This window comes from Ictalurus furcatus, chromosome 24 (genome assembly GCF_023375685.1).
Source record: "Ictalurus furcatus strain D&B chromosome 24, Billie_1.0, whole genome shotgun sequence".
NCBI lineage: Eukaryota > Metazoa > Chordata > Actinopteri > Siluriformes > Ictaluridae > Ictalurus > Ictalurus furcatus.
In genome coordinates, this window is record NC_071278.1 from 8663972 (window position 1) to 8689677 (window position 25706).

The 25706-nt window shown below is 40.5% G+C and overlaps 1 protein-coding gene across 1 annotated transcript in view; it reads right to left on the reverse strand.

Moving 5' to 3' along the window:
* Positions 1-1007: 1007 nt before the first annotated feature.
* The window catches only part of eif3hb (eukaryotic translation initiation factor 3, subunit H, b), an 88045-nt gene continuing 63346 nt past the window's right edge, over positions 1008-25706 (reverse strand). Inside the window, exons 4-8 of the mRNA XM_053612339.1 lie at positions 23318-23417; positions 21252-21401; positions 8552-8672; positions 5515-5647; positions 1008-1467 (exon numbers count right to left, since the gene is read on the reverse strand). Coding sequence (XP_053468314.1) covers positions 1370-1467; positions 5515-5647; positions 8552-8672; positions 21252-21401; positions 23318-23417 — 602 coding nt within the window. The 3' untranslated portion in view covers positions 1008-1369. The remainder of the gene's footprint in view (positions 1468-5514; positions 5648-8551; positions 8673-21251; positions 21402-23317; positions 23418-25706) is intronic.

A 25706-nucleotide genomic window follows, 5' to 3' on the forward strand; every position in this document is an offset into this window, starting at 1 on the left:
AGTAACTATGGGGGCAAATACATTTTCACACAGGCCCAGTTGCTACTGGATAACCTTTTTGCTTCAATAAATATCATCATTTAGAAACTGTATTTTGTGTTTACTCAGGATGTATTTGTTTTATCTTAGATTTTGTTTTAATTTCTGAAACAATTTTGTATGAGACACACACAAACAGAAGGAATCAGAATGGGGAAAATACTTTTTCACACCACTGTACCAAAACAATCAATCATGAAGACCAAGAAGCGATCAAAACAAGTCCGGTACAAATGTATATAGTCAAGAGAGTGAGGAATGCAAGTCTGGACCTTCTGACAGGACAGGACATGAAGTTGATGCAAAGTGTGTGAACTCAAACCGAACAAGTTAAGGCCAGAACATCATCATAGCTGGACAAATACGAACGTTTCCTCCAGACAGTTCACGTAAGGGAAATAGTGGCTGAAATTTGGTCTTGTAAATGAAATGGGAAGAAAGTTAACTCTGCAGGGAAATAGCAGAAGAGAGTGAAAGTGGAAGGAACTGTAGCAGAGAGCTAGTTTAAGGGAATAGTTCAAGTTAACATGATTTTAAAAGTAAAGTCAAGCTCACCCAAAAACTTTTTCATAAATACATGGTCAAATCTCCATGTATTTAAAATCTTATTTTGAAGTAAACATTTTCTAAAATAGTCTGTATTTACATGCGTACAATTCCAGCTTCAAACTTTAGGAGGAGTTAAATTATGGGGCGGAGCTTCCAGTGTTCTAGTCTTCAGCTACATTTAGTTTTTGTTCATGTTTATACATTACGGTGAGTCATCATACTGTTTCCTAAACCACATCAACAAGTGTGTATGACACTGGTGAAGAACTGTTTTCACGTAGGTATTTACGGAAAAGATTTTGCCTCCACTAGTCGCTAGTGACATTTGCCTTGCAGCTCCAAAACAAGAAAGCAAACACTGGACACGAAAAAAGTCTTATTGCTCCGAGCAAAACCATAAACATCACACAGACAACCACTGAATGTTAGGCACAATCCATTTAATTATCCAATTTAGTCAAATCTCCTTTTACAAAACCGAAAGAGGGTAATTCTGCTTTCTCTTCACAGGTCCAGCTTACATAATGTAGCTAAAACATGTGCTATATAATTGTTTTTTTTAAAATGCATACCTATGCACGGTTGTTAGATATAATGATTTATATACACGAACAATTACAAATATTCATGTAACAATTTCATGCTAGGTACATGTTATGCAAAAGAGACCCTTGCAATTTATCCCTCTCTTCTTCCTCTTCTTCTGTTAGCAACTTAAAGGAGATTTACTCGAAACCAATTACAGGACTCGCCTTAGGAGATCCATCATTTCTGCTGTCTTCTAGCTGCTATGGTCCTGAAGAGCCTCGGCCATGAAGAGCTTGCCCAGGTTCTGGGATGTAAACTCCTTTACTGTCTGGCAGTACGTGTTGATTTGCCCTAAAGAGAAGGATAAACGAGGGGGAAAAAAATATAGGCATAATTAGTGCGACAATCTCAGGACTTGCTGATTCACCGCAGATCCTGAAAAAGCGATAGAAGAGAGATAGGAAGGCGGAAAAGGCGACAGAAATAGCAGGAGAGGTGTAGAGGTAGAGAGTAATGACAGCACTGGCTGGCGCTCTTAATGTCCTCCATTATGTTGTAAGGCCAGTCTGCAGCACTAAGTGATTGGCTTTCTACTAGGCAGCGTTGGAGGGGAACACACGTCTTTGCCAGGCAGGGCTTGAGAGTTTTTCTAAAAGCCCTTAAGAGGCTGAAAAATGAAGTGAGGCCTCCCTAGCTCCCACAAACACTCAGTCACCTGCAACAGCAGCTCACCTCTCGAAAAAAAACACACACCCACACACAATCTTACAAAAGTGTCAGCTTCAGCATCACTTACATGTTGCTCTCTTCCTGACTCCGAACTGAATGTTAATGCAGAAGTGGAATAGGGTTCATACCATGACGGGGTTGCCAGGTCTGTCCCACTGATACTGCACTTAAAAACACGGGGTGTCCCAAAAGTCTCCGTGCTTACGGGGAATTTCTTTCATTTTAGCAAAAATGTCTTTCCATACTCGGTTTATATTTTAGATGTATTTTTCCAGAAATAAAAAAAAAAAAAGAAGAGCACATTGAAATCATTCTCATGGCCGGCTCGGGAAGCGGTCGCAAAGTTGTGACGGATTTCAACAGCTAACACGGCGAGCACATCACACACGACACCACTGCCAAACTTATTAACCAATTCAAAAAGACTGGAAGTGATGAGGATTGACCGAGAAGTGGACGTCCACGGACATCAACTGACAGCCATAACCGACGTGGTGCTGGCAAACACAGTCCCTTATGTACGGAGACTTTTAGGACACCCTGTATATACGTAAAGACGTTTTACATTCGACTTTTGCATTTTAAAACATGGGTAATGTGTCCTTCATAATAACAAAGTAAATGCTCCAGATATATAATTTTTAACATGAATAATAATCTACAGCACTTGGATACCAGCATGCTTTGCCTGTCCCAGCAACGTACAGCTACACCTTACCTTCAAATATACTCATTAAATACTGCAAAAGTCTTATTTTTGTATGAATTCATTTAACACCTCACGCATGAAGCATCCTTTTCTAGAAGTCATCTATTCCAGGTTATGGAAAATGTACATTTTTGCTTCCTACAACATTCACTCGACATTGTTACCTAAACAAGTTCATCCCATATCACATGCTTGACATGTTGCTGCCTTGTAAGAATATCCTGAAGATCATGGGAAGAAGAAAACTAAGTTACCTTCTTCATGCATAGATCCATTTTCAGTAGCGCTTATCCTACACAGGGTCGCGGGGAGCCTAGAGCGTATCCCCGGGTTCTCGGGGCACAAGGCGGGAGACACCCTGGACGGGGTTCCAACACATCACAGGGCACAACTGCACACATTCACACACTACGGACAAATTTGGAAATGTCAATCCGCCTACAACGTGGGACTGTGGGGAGGAAAGCGGAGTACCCAGAGGAAACCCCCGAAGCACTCCAAGAACACGCAAGCTCCATGCACACAGGGCGGAGGCGGGATTCAAACCCCTTACCCTGGAGGTGCGAGACGGACGTTCTGACCACTAAGCCACCGTTCCCCTCGATCTTCTTCATAGTTTCCTTATTTTAAATGATACGGTGATACTGACACTTTGAAAGTTCAACAAATGACCAAAACCTGTTACCAATATTATAACGGACAATTAGAATCCGTTGTTCATTAAAAAAAATGATTTAAAGTAAAGTTTAGAGGTGGCATGGTGGCGCAGCAGGTAGCACTGCTGCCTCACAGATCCAGAGTTTCACGTTTTTCCCGTGGGTTTCCTCCGGGTTCGAAGGTTTCCTCCCACCTCCAAAAAAAACATGCTAGTAAATGGTTTTGCCACATTAAACAGCCCCTAGGTAAAAATGTAAGAGCGCATCGTGCCCTGCGATGGACTGGCGCCCCGTCCAGGGTGCATTCCCGCCTCGTGTACAGTGTTCTTGGGATAGGCTCTGTATTCACTGTGACCCTCACCAAGATAAAGTGTTTATTGAAGATGAATGAATGAATCATTAGAATGGTGTTAATGGCCTCACGCCATACACATTTCATGTATTGTGTTTGCTAATTCTATGCTCAAACTTGTTTCTCATTAAATCAAAATAATAATAATAAAGAAAATCAAGGTTTTTTAAAGCGCTACAAGGGCTAAATGACACCCACAGAATCTCTGTCTACTAACAACAGAAAGCAGTCTCTTTCAGGTCACTCTGCCTTTCATATGCTAACAACAACAAACACAGGGATTGTGAATATGACTTAATATTTCTGGCACGATTTATTGAAGTAAAACGAGTTTATTCTCTTTAAGACTACGTCGTCTGATCCGAATGCGCAATAAATATGGATGAAACGCTAAACATCAATAGCTCCGAACACCTAGATACAGATGGAGCCCAGGCAGCTCGAGGTAAATATTTCATACAACCTGTACACAGTGACAACTCCAAATCTAATTACTCACTACTCAATAACCGACCTCGCACATAAAGCCCCACAGGCGAATGTATTCCACTGCAAGCGGAGCTGGAGTAAATCAGGAATGTTAATAATTCAAAGGCAAACGTGCGTCTGCCCGGGGTGTCTCTGCTCAGAGACAGTGATGAAAATATAACCGTAAAGGAGGAAGACTTAGTAATAAAAAAAAGGAAGGAGGAGAAAGATTAAAAAAAACGACTAAGAGAGAGGGATTAGATGCTACAGATGCGGTGAATGCTAATGCTCTTTTATGCTCTTTAGTGCTCATTAGCATGAGAAAGAGTGATGGCTGAATTTGGCATAGTGAGTGTGTGACATGTGAGAGTGTGTGCAATTAATCCTCACTGCCGCAGACATGGTGACAGGCAGACAGGGGTTGTGAAGGCTGGTACATGAATGTAATCAACTCTTCAGACCCACTGTAACCTCAGCTGCTATTATCTACACAAGTCTCTCACAGCTACTCATTAGGAATACTAAATTCTTACACTGCAAAGGGCAAATCTACAAATCCACACATGCTCAACCGCTAGCAACATAAAGGCACTTTGAGGCGGTAGTTCACATCTCTGTGAGGTTCATCGTGTACGGTCACACTGTGGCAATTCTGATTAGGTTCTCCAACAGCTAATCTGGACCGTGGCGTTTATCTAAATGGCGAGAAAACAACACTTTCTTCCTATCCATCTCTATCTGAAGCGAGAGCTCTTTAACAGGCACTATAAATTGCTCGTCGCCTCTCCCGACCAACTCCTCAAGCAGCAGAGGGGATCAGTCCAAAGCTTTTCAGACCCAGATTGCTCAGACTAAATAAGGAAATGAATCATTAACAGGCTGAGTTCTCACAGTCTGTTCCACATGTCTCATTCGCTTTGCTGAGCAGGCACTTTCAACACATTTCCACTGAATCCATGCAAGCCTGATAGTGCTGAATTCCTGTGTATTTCTGAGCATGCATACACGCTTAGACCGATCAGCCACAACATTAAAACCACTGACCCTGTCGCTGGTTCATCGGCTGTCCTTCTTTGGACCACTTTCGGTAGGTACTAACCACTGCACATCAGGAACACCCCATAAGACCTGCTATTCTGGAGATGTTCTGACCCAGTCGTCTAGCCATCACAATTTGGCCCTTGTCAAAGTCTCTGAGATCGTTACACTTGCCCTTTTTTCCTGCTTACAACACATCAACATCAAGAACTGACTGTTCACTTGCTCCCTAATATCTCCCACCAGTTGCTGTTGTAACGAGATAACCGATCTTATTCACTTGTGTGTGTGTATATATAAGAAAATGTCAACAATTTCACCATGTGAACAGTTTTCCCAGGCCATCACACACACTGTTTGTTAATCATCATCAGTCCCCCCCTTCCAAATCACTGAAGAAGTTGCAAGGAAAAAGGTCTAAGTGTCTGGTCGGTGTGCAAACTGACCGGCTATGAGCAGGGAATCCATGCGTGGAGGAGGCTGTGGAGGCTTGAACAGCTTGGTGAGGTCTTCTTCAGGAAGCGGAGGCTCGCCTCGACTCTGCCTCTGAGCATTCTCCTGCTGACGCCTCTGGACGTACTGGAGCGGGAAGAGAGAGAGAGAAAGAGAAAGAGAGAGAGAGAAGAATACAAACCATTAATATGACCTTGATACTTGGAGCTCCTGCCATTAACCTGCAGATGGCCTGAGCCAACTGAATTCTCTCCCAATGAAACAAAAACTTAAGGGTGAACCTTTCAAGCCACAAGTGGTGCATGACAGAAAGGACAGACAGAGAGAGAGAGAGAGACAGAGAGAGAGAGAGAGAGAGAGAGAGAGAGAGCACTCTGTCAGAAGGGAAGAGAGGATGACAAGTGGAACCAAAGACTGTAGGAGGGAAAAGAAAATCAGAGGAGAAAAAAAAGAAGCACAATGAAGATGATATATGGTGTGCATCCAGCACCTTTGAGCATTTTTCCCCTCTAATGTACATACCATCCTCTGACTAGACACATTTCTGAAGTGCAGATGTGGTCGGAGTGGTGTGTGGTATGCTTCAGCTCAGTTAGTCATGCATCTCACAGCAGCCAAACACGCATGCTTTTCAATATTTACACAGACGTTGTCACTAATTACAGTTTCAACAGATTGAATAAAAATTTTTTTTTAAAAAAACATGCTACAGCAAAAACAATCGAGTTACGAGTGCACTCATTGATTCCTATGACTGCATGAAGGTATAAAAATGTCATTATTTTTATGTACTGCAAGCCAATTACTGGCCTGAAATGCCGGATCAGTCTCGGACGGGATTTGACACATGCTTCAGTTCTTATCCTGACATATTTTATGCTGTGAACACGCAGTGAGGATGTGACTGACAAGACACCGATCCTGCAAGTAAACATGAAACAAACTGTCCTAAAACATGCCACCAATTGTGTGTGTTTAAGATTTGGCATACATTCAATTTCAAAATTATTGGCACAATTGGTAACGATGTGTTTAAAATAAAGTAAAAAAATAAATAAAAATTACTGTGGTTAATGAGCTTAATCTCACACTGAAAACATCATTACTCTGACCCTAAGAATCTAAGAAATTAAAGTAAATTTATTATAAGAAAAAAAAGTAGTTTTTTTTTTTTAAACAAAACCATATCTAGAATTATTGGTGGCCCTAGAAATTCTGTATTTTTGTTATTTCTTTTTAAATACTTTTTTTTTTCCCCCTCTTAAGCAGTCATCCATGACTTCCTGTTTCACTGGGGCCAAATTTCCTTTCATCAACATGAGGATGATTAGACAAATATGCAAATTAAATGAGACCTTGACCTTCATAAAATCAGCCTGTCCCCTGACCCAAACCCCATTGAAAACCTTTGAGATTTAGCTAATTAACCACAAAGACATTTTTCATACCTTATTTTTAACATCTTTTTCAAGGCTGCTGGTAATGCTCGAGTTTACTGCAGCTTCGCAAAATAAGCAGGCTCGATTGGTGTGAGACTGTCAGCAGCAGATCAACAGCTCATATAATCATATCAAATATCAACAGATCGACCCATATACATACGCTCTAGACATCAGATCTAAAATATGCCATAGAAAATGTATGAGGCAAAAATGAAATAAGGTCACAATAAGCATAAAAATGAATGTCTGGGTTTTATTTTTAAGAACGTTGCCTTATAAGCACTTCTAACTTATTGTAACTTCTATACTGCACATAAAGTTCATGTCTCTCACACGAGGAAGACACTTGCACTTGTCTCAATCAGTAACGGAGCACGGGGCAAAAACCTGTCCTGATTTCATCCCTGAACTTTTGACATAGATGACAACTCCATTGATTTCCTTCAAGCTCATTTAACAGAGCTGGTTTGGAAGGCTTTGTGTTCTGCTAGTGGTGGCTTTGGCTCTCCGCACTGCAGCAAAAAAAATGGATACCTCTGAAGGGGAAATGCTGTAACCTTTACTATGCTGAAAGCCAGAAACATGTGAAAGCAGTCTAGGAGTGCTGGTGAGTCCCACCGTGCTGAGCTCTGAGTCACCTGTGGGTCAGCACCAAAGTGCTCTGGAGAAAAAGGGGCTCCTTCTTATCAGCAACAAAGCCGATGCAGTGAGCTCAGACGTACTGTAGCAGGCGGCACTACACAGACACGGTAACGGTATAGAGTTCTGGACGAGCAATTAAGCGATAAATATTGATTTTCCAAAAGCATGGCCGAGCGCCAGCAAGGGACGGCCCACGAGAAGATTATTCAGCAGATGAAGATGAAGGAAGTAGGAGCTGGAGGGCACTGGGCAGCGTGCCAGTCCATCTCAGAGAGCAAGAAAAGGAGAAATAAAGAAAACCATGACTGGTTCAACCAGCAGGTGGTTTGGTTGACCTTCAGAACCTGCCATGCAAGAAAGCAGACAGCAAGAACTTCATTCAGACCTAATGATTGATTTTAGGTTCTATGCACAGAGAGACATCTCTAGAGGACTGACCTTTCAGGGTTAGGGACTGTTGTTAAAATTCTAAGGGCACTTCATGAGCAGTGCATCTCATTGGGAACATGGCCAAACACAACATACAGAACTGAATAAATATTTATGATGTGGTTTATGCTGAATACATGATGTTGGGCTTCTTAACAGTACAGACTTAAACAGATTACCCGAATACAAAACAAGTACCTCAGCACTTTTTCGGGGTCCACACAGAATAAAAGGAAGGGGGGGAAAAAGTATTTTTAAAATAAATAAAATAAATAAATCACATACTAAAGTATCTACTACAATGGCTAGCCTTCAAGGAAGTTTCTGTTCTGTTGTCGAACAGATGTACCTCGTTACTTGTTCTTCTAATTTAAAACAGCTTGATTTAATTCCAACATTATAAACAAAAAAAAGCAGTGATGCTCTATTCTCTGAAAGACTAAACTTTAGTAATTGTGTCTAACAAAAGGTAACAACTACATGCAGGAAAGCTTAGAGAAACAGAAGCATGTGCTACCTGGTGCTTTTGCTGCTGCTGTTTGCTCAGGCTGCGGCTGAAGTTGTTGTACTTGTTGATGTCTTGGCACATATCGTCCACTCGGTCCATCAGCATCTGCAGGCTTTTCTCGAGATGAGAGCTGGAGCAGAAGGAAAGGCAGAGCACAGTGACTTCATTCATACAGTCAGGATCTCACAGACAACAACAAATATTTACTGCAGATTTACATTTGAACCAACACGAACATCTCTTCATTTTTGGAAAACTTGGATGTCTAGTTTAGTCAGACAGACACATATGTTTAGCCCAAAGCTGTGGGTGGTTTCTTGTGGAACACAGACACATGACAAATAAAAAAATAATAAAAATAAAAACACACACATAACATGTCTTAGTAAGGTGTTGGGCCACTACAAGCTGCCAGAAAAGCTTCAGTGTGTCTTGACATAAATTCCACAAGTCTCTGGAAGTGTCCTGAGGACATGAACATCATTTTTCCAAAAGATATTTCCTCAACTGGTGTTTTGACTCGTCTCCAATAAGTGTTCAACTGGGTTGAGATCTTGTCACTGTGAAGGCTTTAATATATACAGTCTCCTCTGAAAGTATTGGAATGGCAAGGCCGTTTATTTTTCTTTTTGCTGTATATTGAAGACACTTTGAGACATCTTTGAGATAAAAAGATGAATATGAGACAACAGATCAAAATAAAAATTTACATCTGGATGTGTTAAACAATTTAGAACATGACACCTTTTGTTTGAACCACCAAGCGATCAACAATAATGGAGCATGTGACTTTCAGGTTCTTCTTGTTGCCCAGGTGTGTGCCCTGTCAGATTGATTGTTTAAACAATTAATAGCTCTGAATGATCTTGGTTTGAGCCCTGGTTTTCTCCTGTGAAGACTGCATGTGTTGTTAAAAAGGATAAACCAACATGAAGACCAGAGAGCTGCATATGGGAGAAAAGCAAGCCATTTTGAAGCTGAGAAAACAGAAAATTTAAAAAGAGCCATTGCACAAGCTTTGGGCATAACCAGTACAAAATTCTGGAAGGTCCTGAAAAAGAAAGAAACCGCTGGTGTACTAACAACCAGACATGGAACAGGTAGGCCAAGGAAAACAACAGCAGTTGATGACAGAAACACTGTGACAGCTGTGAAGAAAAAACCCAAAAACAACAACCTCCACAGGGCAGAAGTGAAGGTATCACAATCCACCACTCGAAGAATACTTAAAGTACAGAAAGAGACTATTCAACAAGATGCAAATCACTCATGAGCAGTAAAAATTGGAAAGCCAGATTAGAATTCACAAAGAAATACAGAGATGAGCCATAAAAGTTCTGGAACCAAGATTAACCTCTAACAACGTGATGGAAAGGCCAAAGTGTGGAGAAAGAAAAGATCTGCTCATGATCCAACACATACAAGCTCACCAGTCAAGCACAAGGGCTGCTTCTGGAATGCTCTCGGTCATCTTTATTGATGATGTAACTCAATGTATCATCTTTATTGATGATGTTTCAATGGTGGTAGCGAAATGAATTCAGAAGTCTACAGGAACAGAGAACTGTATCCAAATGAATCAGGAGGAATCATGGAGCAAGACAATGACCCAAAACACACTGCCAACTCAACAAAGAACTTTATCAGGGAGGAAAATTGGAAAGTTTTAGACTGGCCAAGTCAATCACCAGACCGCAACCCAATTGAGAATGCATTTCACCTCCTCAAGAGAGAACCCCCCCTGAAACAACAGCAGAAAGAGGCTGCAGTACAAGCCAGTTTGACGCAGCTATTGCAAGCAAGGGATAAGCAACCAAAAATGAAGCGTTATTTACTTTAATTTCCTTTCCTACTGTCTGTTCCTATACTTTTACTCGCCTAAAAACTAGGTGGTCAGCCACCAAAGGTGCCATGTTCTAAACTGTTTAACAAAATCTGGAAATGAAAGCTGAAATTCTGATCCATCATCTCATTCAACTATTGATCTCAAACCCAATTGTCTTCAATGTAGAGCAAAAACAAAATAATTGGCCTTGTTGTGCCAATACTTTCAGAAGGGACTGAAATAGACTTTCATACTCATCAAATCATTTAATAAGCCACTGTATCCTGTGGATGGGGGCGGAGTCATCCCAGAAGAGGACACTCCTATCAGGATAGAAATGTTTCATCAGAGGATAAAGGTGATCGGTCAGAAAAACGGTGCTGATTTACAGTGACCCTTCCCTGTAAGCGGACCAGTGAACCCAAACCATGCCAATAAAATCCCCCCACACTTCCCCCCCCCTTTTAATCCGTCACCGTCTGTAGCTGTACCAGCAGAAATATTGATTGTTATCGTCTTTGGGGCTTCATCCGTCTTAAACTCCAGCATAAATCTGATATTGATTTGGCTTTACATCTTAAAGCTACTTACACAATACATAAAGCAAGATCCCATCCAAAGTTAATATAAAAACCAAGGGAACATTCTCTCTATATTGCTTTAAGTACTTCAATTTGTAGCGCTCACATTCTAAAAACCAATAGATTACGCCTGCATAAAATATCACGTGCCAAATGCAATTTGAAGTAATTGATATTTACTGTTGTGTGATGTTGTGTGATATATTTTCTTGTCACTATTACTAACTCATCATTAAGTAAATCTGGTGAGGTAATCAAATACTTTCCTAGGTTGGAAGACAGACATGTAGTTCCTGCCAAAACCCGCGAAACTGTTCTGTGATGACACTGAAAATCATGAAGCAAGCAAGCCTCCAAATTCTCTAGGCAAACTTCGGATTATGGAATAATTTGATTTTTGGGGTTAGCACTAGAATGAAAACCACAAAATCAGTCTTTTTGAAAGTCAAACGAGGAAGCCTATGGATGCATATTTCACTCTTTAGTATTGGGAATTCCATACCATCAAAGCACATCTGAATTACACGGACAATACAAGTTCCAGCCTTAAGGCTTATAAATAACTGCTCGACAGAAGGGAATATATTGATAGGTGAAGATACATTAGGAAACAAATAAATGATTCATCATATCTGGAAAACATTACATGAAACGCTGCATATTTCAAGCAATATGTAAATCCTATTCCATGCTGCTGCTGTCTAATTTCGAACATCAAAGTCAAGGACTGAGAGGATAACATGAGGATACTTTTAAATTCCTTCTAAAACCCATGCCTAGCCTTTTTTATTTCTAGTATAGCATTAATCTACATTAGCAGCCAATTAGTTACAATAGCAAGTTCCATTAATCTTCCAGGAAAATTCCTTAAATCTGCTCGGAAGACAGATGAGACACAACTTGCGGGTAAGGACAAAGTTTAACTAATTCACACACACACATTCTCAAAGGTTCCTGTTAAGAGTGGTGTCTTAAGGGGTTTCCACATTATCATCAACAAGGAGAGTTTAACAAGTTAAAGCAACTGAAGATGTTTTAGGGAAGAAGAAGTGTCCAACAAAAGATGCAATACAAAACAACAGCAGTCATTAAAACACTTGAAGACCAAAAAAAAAAAAAGTAATATGGGTAGGGTCACTCCGATCAATCGGCCAATAATCACACTCTACGACTCGATCGGTAGTCTCTAAAAATGGCCGATCTCCCAAACCCATCACAATTTGACGACGTTAAACTTCAGTGCTGCAGTCATCTCAACAGTGTGGAATTATTACGAGGTCTTAAGAAACAATGAAAAATTCGCCATTTGCCGTGTATTTTTAAAGGCCTATTGAACTGTTCATGTTTAAATGAATATTTGTTGTGCTTATTTATTTGATTCACAACTAAAACAACAACCTATAACATTACTGTAAATAATATCACCAAGGCAACATCTGTGGTATTACTTTATCTGGGAAAAAAAAAAGGTTAACAGTGACGGTCAACAGAAAGCTTACACATCACTTCATATATAAAGCTTGAACAATCGGGATCGGTGATTGGCCGATCATGATGATAGGTAATCGGTACGGGCTGCAAAAATCCTGATCGGCGCATCCCTAAATATGGGAACCATGTGTTAAAATGTGCCAAAATACTAGGGATGTGCGATACCTAGTTAACCATCTGAGTATTCTGTCACATATTCATTTTGCCAGATGAGAAAATACGAAAAAAAGAAAAGCCACATCTGGCAGTATCATGATACAGAGAATAGCACTATTGTGGTGTGCAAGTAAGAGGTGTGCATCAGGACTAAAGAAAATCTCAGCTAGAGGTTTTTGTAGCATGAGCAGGAAGTTAGATATGAAGCTCACGAGACATTTCCAATAACTTTCATTACAACTCCATTAAAAGTCTTCAACTACAATTGACAAATCAAGTCCCCGATTAATTCAATTCAATTTTATTTGTATAGCGCTTTTTACAATAGACATTGTCTCAAAGCAGCTTTACAGAAACATATAAAAACGGTATACAGATAAAAAAGTGCGAATTTATCCCAATTGAGCGAGCTGGTGGTGACAGTGGTGAGGAAAAACTCCCTAAGATGTTAAGAGGAAGAAACCTTGAGAGGAACCAGACTCAGAAGGGAACCCGTCCTCATCTGGGTAACAACAGATAGTGTGAAAAAGTTCATTATGGATTTATATGAAGTCTGTTTGGCCTTAGAAGCAGCCGTAGTCCCAGAAATCTGGAATTGGAGTAGATGAGAGCTCCATCCAGAGGTAGGACATCCGAAACGGATCAGGCAGGTCCGGAGAATTAAACAATAATGTTTTGTTTGTTTTTGTTTGTTTGTTTTTTATAGCAGAGTGATGAACAGTTCACAGTCCTAGTGGTTAACCAAATGTTCATTTCTTAACTGTTATTAGAATAGTCTAATATTGATATGAGGCGGAAGGCACACTTTTTATTAAAGTACGCATTTGAGAAATATAATTTTTTTTAAAAAAGGAAAACACATTGGAAAGTATAAATTTAAGTTTTGAAAAGTTACCCTGTGAAAAATGCATGTAAACTTGGATACGAGAAAAAAATAACAGATATTTTCCCATTTAACTACCCCTACCCAGCAAATTACAGAGCTTGCTGGCTCTGCAGGTTTGGCAAGAAAGTAAGCAAGTGTGTGTGTGTGTGTGTGTGTGTTGGTGTGTGTGCGTGTGGCCCTGGAAAGGAGTTTTTAATGTTTCTGAAGAGGCTTTCTGTCGTGGTGTGCCAGCTCTGATGAATGAGGGCAGGGATCCCAATATGACCTCCATCTTTTCCCATGCACCTCATTATTCAGCCTCCAATGAGCTCAGAATACTCTCTCCCACACTAGCTGAATTACACACACCCACGCGCATATACACACACAATCTCCTATGGTATATTTGTGTGGGCATGCACACATGTACACTCTATGCGGTCTATAAATCTCACAGGAGAAACAAAATGCTAAATTCTCACACTGCAAATGGCGCTTATGTTCAAATCAGCTGTGCTCGTGTGCCATTTATTGCCTTAAGCAGAGAAATTTCTTATTGTGAATGAGATACTGTTTGAGGGGGGTGGGGGCTGGGGGGGGGGGGGATCTCCAGAAAAGTGAAACAAGTGGGAGGGCGCCATCCTCTTTCTTTACCGTAACCGAAACCATTCAGTGACGCAGTTGGATCAGCAGAAGGTCTGACTAAGGAACATGTCGTCCCAATAAAGGCTGCCACAGGAAAAAGGTGACTCAGTAAGACAAACTGTGTTATTTTAGAATTCGACTGGTGGAAGGATTGGATCATATGGTGGCATGTTGGCAGGCTTAATTCCATAATCCTTTTTTTTTTTTTTTAATAAAAAAAGGTTTCATGAGGTCAGCGTTAAGGTTTGTGTATAGGAATAGGTATAGGAATTGCACTATTGAGTTTGTCTGCCCCACAATCAAGCTCAGCCCAGGAGTGGCAAACTCATCCAGATCTTGGGCCAGATTGGTTAAAATCTCCTAATAAAGAGGCAGTAACCATAAATCCAATTACAAATTTAAACCATCAGTGACTGGCCTACAGACAATATACTGTAATGCAGTAAACTTTGCTGCCCAGTATGCTGGTCATACTGTTTAATCATGATTGGTTACAAACTGCCTTCAAATAATAAATTCTTTGGGCATGGTCACTTTGCTGGGAGCAAATTAAACAGATGGGTTTCTAGTTCATTTCCCAGAAGAAACATGACATTCTCCTGGCATTCTGAATCCACCTTATATTTCATCTACGTTTTTTCTGGTCAATGTATTGCACAGTGTTAGCCTGTCAGTATACATTAGTCTGTATGCCTACATAGCCTGTAGGGCATAGCCCAACTAGCCTGCAGCAAAATCTGCCTTAACCCATGATATATAAATCAGTGCATTTATATATTTACATTTATGGCATTTGGCAGACGCCCTTATCCAGAGCAACTTACATTCATCTCATTTATACAGCTGAGCAGTTAAAGGTTAAGGGCCTTGCTCCAGGGCTCAGCAGTGGCAGGTTGGCAGCGCTGGGATTTGAACTCATGACCTTCTGATCAGAAGATACAGTAAATACAATACAGTAGAATGGAGAGGCACAGACAACCACCCAGATAAGACTAGGTGCTAGTGGCAGCAATTATTCCATGGCAAGAGTTTTCTGTCTAAGCTTTTTAAAAGAGGCAGAGAGAGAGATCACCACCCAGTCTTCACTGAACTTGCTCTGTAACGAGAAAAATACATGACACACTGCTCAGAGCGTCTAGTGAAGCAAATGGGGGCACTTCAAACGGAGCATGAGGCAAACATACAATTCACAAGAGCAGCAAAGTTGTCTACGTAAGTAGGATTTAATTTATTTAAGCACAAAAATTTGAAGCCTGCCGGACAAACGGAGGCACCCAAACTCATCAGTCTGCTTTTTTCTTTCTTTCTTTTTTTAAATCTAAGCCGCATGTTTGTCCCTTCGGTTTGGGATGAGACCGTCTGAGCTAGTGGGCCATGATAGATTAGTGGTTTAGGAAGGGATCTGTTGGGGCCAGACAAAGATTGAACTCTAATTCCACCACAACACAGAGAAATAAGACAGCCATGTGGTTCACTTGCGTAAGCCAAGTTGATTTTCACATGAGGTAAGAGGCTATGCACCATCATTTCAAATGACAGAGGTGGAACATTTTGTGTGTATGTGTATTTAAAAAAAAAAAATTTTTTTAAATCTTGGGCGGTTCCACAAAATGTATGGTTAGTCTCTGTAACGCAAATGCTAGTGTGCTCTGGCTATAAAGTGCTTTCACACGCATATATACACGAAATCAAAGTCCAAGAGCAGCTGGATTATAACAGGGATGGACAGACTGAAAGTTAAACAGGGGGAAGAAGGGAGGATGGGCTATAGGAGGAGAGTGGCAGGCCCCTCCAGCCAGGCAGGCTCATTTAAAATTGAGGTTGTATTGAGCACTGCATTCTTTCTATTTTTTTTTTTTTTCAGCCAAGCAAAGACTTACAGATTCTCCCAGCACCACCCGATACACCCCACCATCCACACACTGTAAAACTCATAATTCTTTTTTCACTTCATGCAGGAAAAAAAAGGAATTCAATTTAGCCTCTCAGATGAAGAGTGCTGATTTGATGTGAACCCTCTGGGAAGAAGGGAGGAGTGGTTAGAGAGGAAAGCAAGGAGGGGGAGACGAGAGAGAAACAGGGAGGTATTGTACTAGCTGGGCTGCAGTGGTCCAGTGTTTGCTTTGGTTTCTACGGTAACAGCAGACTGCAAAGAGATAACTTAAACAGATGTGGAGAGAGGGGAGAGATGGAGGGAAAAGAACGCCAGAGCAAAGCCACTGATAAATCTGCCATGCCTGCACGCTTTTTTAGTATTCCAGTCATTATAGAGGGAAAGAGGGAGCACGGCTAAAGATAGTAAGACAGGGACAGAGAGTGAGATGGAAACAAAAGGGTGAGCGCCCTTATACCCTAATACATAGTCATTTGAAGCAATACTGAGCTTGAAATTCCACAAGACAGTTTACAATTTAGTGTGAAATTTACATTATACTATGCTATGGAATGTAGGAATGTCTGCTATTTTTAAGGTCGCTCACAAAATGCATGCACGGTTGAGGTCATAAGTTTACATACGCCCTGGAGAATCTGCAAAATTTTAATTTTTTTTTTTTTTTTAAATAAGAGGGATCATAAATTGCATTTTGTGTTTTATTTAGTCCCACCTTGAATAAACTATTTCACATAACAGATGTTTACACACTGTATAGTCTACAAGACACAATAATAACTGAATTTACACAAATGAACCAGTTCAAAAGTTTACACACGTTCGAATATTAATACTGTGTGTCGTTACCTGGATGATCAGCGACGAACAGCGAACATTCACTGATGCTCAAGAAGGCAACACGATACATTAAGAGCCGGGGGGTGTAAACTTTTGAACATTATGTAAATTGTTTTGTGTGGAGTTTGCATGTTCTCCCCGTGCTGCGGGGGTTTCCTCTGGGTACTCCGGTTTCCTCCCCCAGTCCAAAGACGTGCATGGTAGGCTGACTGGCGTGTCTAAAGTGTCCGTAGTGTATGAATGGGTGTGTGAGTGTGTATGTGAGTGTGCCCTGCGATGGATTGGCACCCTGTCCAGTGTGTACCCCGCCTTGTGCCCAATGCTCCCCGGATAGGCTCCAGGTTCCCCGTGACCCTGAAGACAATAAGCGGTATAGAAGATGGACGGATGGATGGAAAAATCTTTCTTTTTTTTGTTTAGTACCGCCCTTCAGAAGCTACATAAGATATTTACATGTTTCCCAGAAGACAACAAAAATCATTTGTTTGTTATAACTGGTTCATTTGTGTAAATTCAATTGTGTAAATTATCTCGTGGACTATATGTAAACATCTGTTGTGTGAAATAGCTTATTCAGGGCAGAACCAAATGCAATTATTTATAATCTTCTTATTGACATTGTGCAGATAGTGCAACATGTATATAAACTTATGGCCTCAACTGTATAGTGTCCAAAATGTGACAGAAAAATCCTCACAGCACTAAAACTATACACTATAACAACATTCTACCTTACAGCGATTAATTATCCTCATAATGAAGATGTCCCAACTCATCTGGCAATTACACTAAAAGGACCATCATGGTTGGGGCTGTGTATACACATGCGTGTGTGTGTGTGTGTGTGTGTGTGTGTGTGTGTGTGTGTGTGTGTGTGTGTGTGTGTGTGTGTGTGTGTGTGTGTGTTTAGTTGCGTGTCCCCTCACACATTTCCTCAGAGAAGGGCAAGTAATTGGCAAAAGTATTCTTTCAAGTGCTAAACAGAGCTGCCAGAGTTCTGCCTTTCATCCAAGACAAAACATTTGACAGGTCTGAATTAAGAGAGACAAATTAAAAAGACAAAATTCCCTTTCTAGTCTGCTGGGAGAGAGACCTTCAAACCTACTTGGAACTTAACAAAGGAAAAAGAAGCGATAAACGCAATAACCCCCCCCCCAAAATAAAAAACCATCTCCTCAACCATGGCTGCACAGGATGGAATTAATAAAATTAAAACACTAATTGGAAACTGAAAACCTCCCATGAGTACATTACTAAACAATAATAATAATAATAATAATAAGCAGATGCTGATACCAGTGAACAATATGCAGGATCTGATTTATTGATTTAACTGCAGGTCTGTTGGGACGCTTCCATTCAACACAGACGCTGAATGAGAAAATTGAGGAGTAGACTTATCTATAAAAACAGATTCCTTCATTATGAAACCAATCACTCTTCAAATGTGTTCTGTTTCAGCTGATCTGGCTTTGCGGTTTTGGTTTGTTTTTTTAATCAGACAGGACTGGAAATTGAACAGTAAAATTGTGCTACTTCTGTGTTCTCATAGCGTACTTGCTATACGCAAAATTTAAACGCTTTCATCCATGACAGTTTCTGCCCTCTTTCACTTCTTTTCTTTATCACTTGATATTACAAAAACAGGTTGCGCTGATACATTAAAATGATATTGAGAGAGTATCAGCCACTTTAACACATTTTCATGTATCATTGTGTTTCGTTTTGAGGACTGAATCAGTGGCTACGTTTACATGCACATCGATATTCTGATATTAATGGAATTTGGCCACATTCTAAATAGTAATCAGATCAAGACAATATTCCGATATTAACGGGAATTTGGCCATATTCTAATTAGTAATCAGATCAAGACAATATTCCGATATTAACGGGAATTTGGCCACATTCTAATTAGTAATCAGATCAAGACAATATTCCGATATTAACGGGAATTTGGCCATATTCTAATTAGTAATCAGATTAAGACAATATTCTGATTCCCCAAATTTTGATTCTCACCCCTGGTATATGCCTGTTTTAATCAGAAGTTTGTTGCATGTAAACACCTTATTCAGAAAATCAAATCAAAAACTAATTATTTCAGAAAAAGGACATATGTGAATGCTCAATCCTCAAGGAATTGTGGGTAGCAACGGCAGCATCTTGAATCTCCCGGGAAATAACAGTGGAAAAGGAAAAGAGCACGTATAGATCGGCATATTTACAACAAACCGTGTAAACAGGAAAATTCCAATGCCTGTACGCGTATAAACATCTTATTCAGAATACATCTGTAACCCGAATTATAGACCTTAAACAGAATTTGATGTGCATGTAAACGTTGTCAGTGTTATCAAATCTGTGCTCATTAAGATTTCATTTCATTTATTTTAAGAGTACATCTTCCACAAGAAGCAGTGCAGCAGACCATGTCACCAGTCATTCTGCCTCACAGCTACGTTAGCTAGCTACATTACGTACAGTATTGCTAACATTAGCCAAAGTTAGCTGATATCGACCTCCCTACAATGACGATGTTTTCTGGACACCCATACGATGGTTTTTCCCAAACTTTTGTCACAAAATCTGAAGCACACAATTGTATAGGATGTCTGTTTATGCTGTTGCATTGCACTTTTCTCTTCGCTGGAACTAAGAGGCTCAAACCTGTTCCAGCATGACAACGACCCTGTGCACAAAGTGAGCTTCATTAAGCCATGGTTTGCCACAGTTGGTGCTTAAGAACTACAGTGTGCAGAGCCTGCACAGAGCCATGACCTCAAGCTTTGGGATGAACTGGAACACCAAGTTCACCAGGCCTTCTTGCCAAACAACAGTACTCAACCTCTTGTAACTGAAAGGACAAATCCCCAAACCACAGTCCAAAATCTAGTGGAGCCTGTTATAGCAGCATAGAGGGGACCAGCTCCATTTTAATACCCATGGGTTTGGAATGGGATTTTCAAATGATCAAGTGTCCACATACGTTTGGCCTTATCGTGTAGTTACACTAACTACATAATATGGCCAAACTACGCCCTTTATACAGTAGCTATCTGTAAACTGTATGAGCGAATGCCTTTTCTTCTGGGAATCTTGCTTTGTCTCATGTGTAGATAGGGTTTAAATAGCAAAAAAAAGAGATTAACTCTCCGGCAGCAAGCTTCTTTTCTTTCCAGTAAATTTTGCATCAAAACAACAAACCTGTTGCTCGAGCTCTCCGATTTATGTTATAACCCTTGCCTCCAACTGACACAACAAGCCCAATGTCAGCTTGGTTGTTTTTTTTTGTTGTTTTTTTTTTAAAGAAAGGAATAAAAAGGGATGTAACAATAAGGAGTTATTGTACTCTGCATATGTTGTAAAGCTTTTTCAGACTTTGTTTGTACATCTTGTACTTTCCCTATGAAATCAGGTGCTTGTTCGACCTCTCATCATCTTGAGCTCCTTGCTGGTGCTCTTGCATGTGCCAGTTAACTCGTTCCTAACGGGTGACCCAGAACACGTAATCCTTTCTATTGCAGTCTTCAATGATGTTCGCCACATCACAGTAATGTTCCTTCAACTGGCCTTAATGCTCGTTTATTTATAAAAAATAAATAAATAAATAAATAAATAAAAATAGGGGAAAAAAATTTAAAAAGCATTTATTAAAAAATTGACTATAAAATAAGTTATTTATTCAAATATTTTGAGATTTTTGATTTCCATGAGCCGTTAGTCATAACGTAAAGTCAAATATTTCACTTTATGTGTAATGAACCTAGAATATATGAAAGTTACACTTAAATTACGGAAAAAATTAACCTTTCCACACGATATTCTCATTTTTTGAGATGCGCCTGTATGTCTGTGTACAAGACCTTGTCTGGAACAGCACCCCCCTACCTCAACACTCTCCTGAAGGCTTATGTTTAAATTACACAATCTGTGATCGATTAACGAGCGACGCTTAGTAGTGCCTACTCAGCGTGGCTCAAGGTCCCTTTCCAGAACCTTCAAACTAACTGTCCCTCTGTGGTGGAATGAACTTCCAACCTCAATCCGGACCACAGAATCTGTCACTATCTTCAAAAAACAGCTAAAGACCCATCTCTTCCGTCAACACCTAACTAACCCCTACCTTTTTTAAAATAAATAAATAAATAAATTAAATAAAATAAATAAATAAAAGAATAAATTACTCTGGCACTTACACCTCTACTCTGTACACTTCGCTTCTCTAGACCTCAATTATAAATCTTGTATTGTAGCACTACTTGTATTGTTCTCCGCTTGATAGATCGCTTTGACTGTATTTCCTCATTAGTAAGTCGCTTTGGATAAAAGCGTCCGCTAAATGAATAAATGTAAATGTGTGTATGAATAACAATGAAATCTAGATGTGCATGTTGTGTGTGTCTGTGTCTAACCTGCTGGAGAGGCTGAGCAGCTCGTGCTTTTCCACTACAGTCGACTTGTCCTCCAGCTCCCACAGCAGCACGTTGATGAGGTGAGAGTTCTTGATGACAATAGGAACCTCCTCAAACATGTTCTCATAGCCCACACTGGCCTTCTTCAAGCTGTGGGGACACACACACCGCTTCTTACTGACACGCTGTTACACCACTCTAGCTTGTCGTTATAACACTGTGCTTAATGGTTCACACTTTTGCTCAGTCATTGGGGGAACATCTTCTATCCGTTCTAGGTAAGCAGATCTTCAGAGTGCTTATTATTTGTGCAGTATATTGTTTTTTTATAACTGATGTATGGGTAGGTGATGTGTGGGGAAAAAAGAAAAGATTCTCAAAGGCCCTTACGCAGCCGTGTTCAAGGCAGACACAGAGATTTGAATTCGGATTTAACAGTGGATTTCCTTCGTTTCGCACTATTACCAAGAACAGTTAACATGGCCTTATATACTCACTGAGCACTTTATTAGGAACACCTGTACACCTACCCATTCATGGAATTATCTAATCAGTCAATTATGTGGCAACAGTGCAACACATATCATGCAGATACAGGCAAGCAGCTTCAGGTAATGTTCACATCAACCATCAGAACCATCTCAGGGCTTTTGACCGTGGCATGATTGTTGGTGCCAGACGGGCTGGTCTGAGTATTCCTCGGAGTAAACTGCTCATGATCTGGGATTTTCACACACACAACGGTCTCCAGAGTTTACGCAGAATGGTGCAATAAATAAAAAACTTCCAACATGGGCGGCGGTTCTGCGGATGGTAACACCTTGTTGATGAGAAGTGTCAACGGTGCAAGGCCAGACTGGTTCAAGCTGACAAAGGTTTCAGTAACTCTGATAATCACTCTGTACAATCGTGGTGTGCAGAAACACAGCTCAGAATGCACAACACATTGAACCTTGACCTGGCTGGGCTACAACAGCAGAAGGTGACATTGGGTTCCACTTCGTTCAGAAAGTTGACGCTGCAGTAGGCACAGGCTCAGTTGAAGACTGGAAAAACGTAGCCTGGTCTGGTGAATCGTGATTTCTGCTGAACCACACCGATGGTAGGGTCAGAATTTGGCACCAACAGCACAAATTGATGGACTCAACCTGTCTTGTGTCAACAGTCCAGGCTGGTGGAGGTGGTGTAATGGTGTGGGGAAAGTTTTCTTGGCACACTTTGGGCCCGTTAATACCAATCAGTTATCACTTGAATGCCACAGACTATTTAAGTATTGTTGCAGATCATGTGCATCGCTTCATGTCCACAATTTACTTCTTCTGATGGCTACTTCCAGCATGATAATGCACCATGTCACAAAGCAAGTCTCAAACTGGTTTCATGAACATGACGATGAGTTCAGTGTTCTTCAGTGGCCTTCCCAGTCTGAATCCAACAGAACAGCTTTGGGATGTGGTAGAACGGGAGATGCACAGCATGAAAGTGCTGCGTGATGCAGTCATGTCAACATGGACCACAATCTCAAAGGAATGTTTCCAACATCTTGTGGAATCCATGTCATGGAGAATTGCGGCTGTTTGAGAGCAAAGTGAGGCCCTACCTGGTATTAGAATAGTGTTCCTAATAAAGTGCTCAGTGAGTGTGTGTGTAATAATTATGGCTAATCTCCTCACATTGAGTCATGAAGAGTCTCTTTCACTTTCTCTTTCACCTCTGATCACTGATTCAGATCATTCTCTCAACGTGTTGGTCTAGCAGCTAACATAAGGAGGTCATTCACACTCGTGCTGTGATGTTTTCAGCACTAATCTGTCCATTATCAAGCGCTCTCAAGGTTAAAGCTGACACACTCTGGATAAAGCAATGTGCTAGTGACTCTTCTAACTAATCAGCAAAATAAATAAATAAAATCTGAAAGTCCAAAATGATTTAAATCAGAATAAGAGGCACAATATGAGCAAACGAGATAAAATAGCAGGGTATTTGGAACTGATGAGCTTTGTGTGTGTTCTAAATAGATGTATGAGAGAAGACAGCTATGTTTGTTGTGTCTGTATGCATCATACCCTTCTGCAGAGAAGTCTTTCTCTTTGCAAATCTCCATGAGTTTAGGGGTCAGCCTATAGGCCTTGAGGGACAGGGAGCCCTGACCTGTCTTAATGGGATCTACGGAGAGAGAAAAGAGGCAAACAATGAAATGAACCTTTTCAAGGGCGTTATTATTTGCTGCACTCTCCCAATTTTCTCTACTACTTCTTTTCCACAGCAGATGCGACTAAGCTTTTGACAGTTTAAGCAATATTGTCACTATACAGAAGCCAGTGAGACCAAACCGTCAGTCTGAGTAGTGCAAATTGAAAACAATAAAAACAACCATCTGTATTAGGTCAGAGGCACCACCGGACAAAATTTCTTCTCTGGGTTATGATGAGGCCTTCGATGTTTGAAGGGAGGAAATAAAAAATTTTTTTTTAAAAAACTAGTCATAGGGCATTAATTCGACTGTCAGAAGGCAGACATCCTGTGTCAGAAAGGCTTTATTAGTTTTCCACTGAGCCTCGCTCGAACATGCCAGTCACCTGGGTGTTTTGACAGCCAACGAAAGTATCCGAACAAAAAAAAAAAAAAAATGTAGCATAATTCTATCCTTCTTTACCTGCAGCCTGGCAACTCAATTGTCTGACTTCTCAGTGAGTTTCTATTTCAGGAGAGTAGAAAACAAAGGTTGCACTCAACAATGATGGTAGCAAACGCAGAACGACTAGGAGTGTATTATACAAATGACAGGTGAGGAATAACACAAAATGAGCTAAAGCAGACACTCCACATACCACGTACCATTCAGAAATGAAGCTGAGAATGAACCCATAGCACATTTACAAGTTAAGAAGAGGGTGTCCCGAGTTCCCTGGAATAGGCTCCAGGTTCCCCACGACCTTGTGCAGGATAAATGGGATGGATGGATGGATATGTGCAAGAGAGGCTGTACTGTATGCACCACATGATGAAAAATACGAGCTTATGAATATATGCATACTGATATGAGTTGAATATGGACATGTAACAGTATAGCATGAGGCAACGGCAATGGGTCAGAATTCTTCCTGGTAATACGCTCCACACTGCATATCATGGTGAGGTGGTGAGGAGAATGCAAAGACTACACTTTTGGGGTTTGTGCTAGTGTAATAATCGTGAATACTGTATTAGTAGTCAGGGCCAGACTCCCCATGCTGCGCCGTGTGCATGTTTATGTGTTGATATACACATAAATTGATGACAACCTTGCAACACGTGAGCGGGTAAGTTAACAGCAGTACGGTAATACACAACTATGATGACTTAGTTTCTCACTGATCTGTTCATTTTAATTCTAAATGACGTTGTAAACTCCATCACCTTCCTAATCCAATCTGGAAATACATCAACAAGCTCTGTGATAAGTAGGGCTGCAACCAACTATTATTTTTATCACCGATTAGTGGGCCTATTGTTTTTTTTTTCTATTAATCGGATGGGCGGGGCAAACTTTCAGTACCATTTTTTCGTTTATTTAAAATTAAACCCACAAATTGAGTGTTACAAATATAAACTTCAGACTAAAACTTTACACAACTGTTTGTCCAATTATATAAGACTGAAAAGAACCACACACAAACCAGAATATATATTATTAATTTAGGACTGTAGTTTAATTCAGTGCTTTTTGTGCATCCATAAAATAATAATGCATAAATACTTGTATACAATACAAACTAATATACAGCTAACAATCTGTAAAGTGAAGGAAGTCAGTGTCGGTGACTCTGCTAAAGCTAGCGGCGTCATGTTACGTGCGTATGACGTCATGCGCTGTCGATTAGGAAGCGGCTTATACTTCCGGTTAGGAAAAAACCCACTAGTGTTCCTTTTGAGATTATATTACCGTTCTAAAATCCACACACTAGACGGTAGAGTACTTCATTTGGGACGACTTTCGTATTTACTCTCCGAAGCGTGTTTTCGGAACTGAAGTAACGTAATGAGTAAATGCACCCCGTGCCGCGCAGACCGACTAATCGATAATGAGATTCATTGAGAACAATTTTCATAATCGATTAGTTGTTGCAGCTCTAGTGATAAGGGTCCATTCACGTGTGCTCAGAGAAAAAACACAATGTTTTATACGTATAATGTGGCGTCAACATCAAAGTCCAAGCTTTTGTAACTTTAATGTTGGCATGACCTGCACAGTGCAGAGTCAATAATCACCCCCTCTCCAGTCATCCATCAACAAGAAGCGCTGTGAAAATCAACAGCTGTACACTGGAGCTGTGGGAAAATCAGAGGGCAGATCAAATCCTTGTCCAGGCTTCTAATATTGATGGGGAGGGAGAAACAGAGCAAGCCAGACACACCAAAGATAAGTCACTCAAAATATGTCAATCAAACCGCCAATCACATCCCAGTAACAGC